This window comes from Cyprinodon variegatus, unplaced genomic scaffold (genome assembly GCF_000732505.1).
Source record: "Cyprinodon variegatus isolate N-32 unplaced genomic scaffold, C_variegatus-1.0 Scaffold140, whole genome shotgun sequence".
Taxonomy (NCBI): domain Eukaryota; kingdom Metazoa; phylum Chordata; class Actinopteri; order Cyprinodontiformes; family Cyprinodontidae; genus Cyprinodon; species Cyprinodon variegatus.
The window spans coordinates 726,884-729,423 of record NW_015150593.1 but is presented as its reverse complement, the minus strand read 5'-3'; the positions used below and the strand labels follow the sequence as shown (position 1 = coordinate 729,423).

The 2,540-nt window shown below is 40.8% G+C and overlaps 1 protein-coding gene across 1 annotated transcript in view; it reads left to right on the top strand.

The window, feature by feature from the left end:
- The window catches only part of prkar2b (protein kinase, cAMP-dependent, regulatory subunit type II beta), a 22,438-nt gene that overhangs the window by 10,542 nt on the left and 9,356 nt on the right, over window positions 1-2,540 (top strand). Inside the window, exons 3-6 of the mRNA XM_015376733.1 lie at window positions 690-742; window positions 877-960; window positions 1,113-1,219; window positions 1,302-1,455. Coding sequence (XP_015232219.1) covers window positions 690-742; window positions 877-960; window positions 1,113-1,219; window positions 1,302-1,455 — 398 coding nt within the window. The remainder of the gene's footprint in view (window positions 1-689; window positions 743-876; window positions 961-1,112; window positions 1,220-1,301; window positions 1,456-2,540) is intronic.

Below are 2,540 nucleotides of genomic sequence, written 5' to 3'. Positions count from 1 at the left end.
CCATAGACCTCCATTATTTGAATGTCAGCAGACAGCAAGAAGCCTCCCAGATCTCCAGATGCATTTGAGATATCAAAAAAGTACTCCAGAGTGTTGTTCAGCATGCGGGTGAGTAGAAAATGAAGGCTAATCATGTTTTGGGTGTACTATTCCTTTAAAACAGAGAATTAGGCAGAGTTGAAGTAAGGTGGATGGAACCAAACGTTCTATTTTATTATGTCTACGTCCTCTGCAGTTTTATTGCTAGCTGCAAAAAAAACCCCGCTCCCCGATGACAGTCTATGTCATCATGGGGCTTATTTTAAATGTATGCCACACTTTTCAGTTTTTTTTTACTTGTAGAAAATGGTTAAAAACCCCGATTGATTTTCCTTCCCCTTCATAATTATTCTCTATTTTGTGTTCCGTAAAATAAAAAGGTGATTAAAATACCATTTAACAGCTTCGTGGGTGTACTGGGACAAAGTGTGAAAAACAATTCTAGGCCTTGGAATGAATACCTTCACAAGTGACTGTATTGTGAACCCCACTTTTTGACTAAAGGATAAATAGTTGCTCTATTTGTGTTTATTGTTCAAATGAATGGTAGGAATATGACTAGATGCAGTCTACACTGTGATAAATGTACTGTGACATCAACAAAGCACAGTTTAACAATACAGTATTATTTTTGTTGCTATCTGTAACAGTGTGTGCAGAGGCGTTCAACCCTGACGATGAAGAAGAAGATAAAGAGCCACGGGTAAACTGCATTCCACACCACAACCTCACATTTATGATTTAGCTTAGAATCAGACTGGCCAAGAAAATGACCGGCTTTACTTAATGATCGGCCGCCGTAAGGCAGCCTCACAGAAACACGTTTTTGTCTCTCAGGTTACCCATCCCAAAACGGATGAACAGAGACAGAGACTACAGGAAGCTTGCAGGGACATTCTTCTCTTCAAGAATTTAGATCCAGTAAGTAAACGATTGAAGTCGTCAAATTGAAGTGGTTTGTTTTCTTTTTCATGTGTGCATTATTTTTTTATACTGTAGTCAATTTATGTTGTAATATAAATTAGTTTAAGCAACAACAAAAAAAACTTCAATGTATTTTCTCTCCCTCGCAGGAGCAAATGTCTCAGGTTTTGGACGCCATGTTTGAAAAGCTCTGCACGGAGGGCGAGCACATCATTGATCAAGATGATGACGGGGACAACTTCTATGTAATTGAAAGGTAGTTTAAAGCAGTTACTTTTAAAAGATTCCAGAATCCCCGTCTGCTTATGTCTTCATTGCTTATTTGATCTTTTATGCAGTGGGACGTTTAACATCTTCGTGAAGGTCGAGGGTGCTGAGAAGTTGGTGGGTTCCTACGACAACAAAGGCAGCTTTGGAGAACTGGCGCTGATGTACAACACCCCCCGGGCAGCCACGATAATTGCAACCTCACCTGGAGCCCTTTGGTGCCTGGTGAGTCAAACATTACATAGCCATGCAGGAGCTGGCTGCTTGCTCAGGTTTTTATGACATACTGTGTGCAGTCAGCTGGCACAGCTTAAATACATACCCAGGGTGTCTGTGGCTGTGCTGGGGCATGATGGAAAAGAGAGAGATGGCGCAGAGCAGATTGGATAAAGTACTCTACAGGTGGAAGCATAAATTCACTTAAAATGTATTAAAGGACAGCCTTTTTTCCATATGCTTCTACAAGCTTTAACTTACAGACTGATGTATTGAGATCACTTCAATATTCTTTTGTTAATGGCAGTATTCAGTTTGTGAAGTGAAGCAATTTGGCATCAAAACAACCAGCAACATGTCTGTGAAGATTCTCAGTCATCCAGGTCAAGCTTGATAAAGTTCAGTTTAGGCAGCTGGAGGTGAAGTTTTCTAGAAGACGGTTTGCTTCTCATCCAAGAGGCTTCTTCAGTTCTAAGTAGCGTTGAGGAGCACTGAGATTAATATATTTCTCTGGCTTTGCAAATTTCCTCCTTTTTGTTGTTACAGTCGTTTTAATTTAATCCAACTATATAACATTTATCCAAAAATGTAGAACCCCCAGTGCATTTATAAATTGCAATGTAGCTCTTTATGTTTGTTTTCTGTAATTGTTTCCTCCTTTCTCGATGGCCTTTAAGGCGATGTGGGTGAAAAACCTATTTCAATCGAATTCGGTTTATTTATATAGCGCTAATTCACAACACATGTCATCTCAAGGCAATTAACATTTTTTTTACAACAGTTTTTTTCTGTCTAAGGAAAACCAGTTGATTCTATCGACTCATTGACTCAAATACAATCCCTCACACTAAGCATGCTTGTAGCAACAGTGGAGAGGATAAACTCCCTTTTAGCAAGAAGAAACCTCCAGCAGAACCAGGCTCAGTGTGAGCGGCCATCTGCTGAGGCCGACTGGGGTTCAAGGAGACAGAAGCAGAGATACAAAAGCTAACTGTAAAAGGCGGCCCCGTCCAGGAAACACACAGCCAGGCAGACGAGCTCCGAGCCAGCTCCCACGTCAGAAGATGCAGAGACCACATCCATCCCGTCACCGT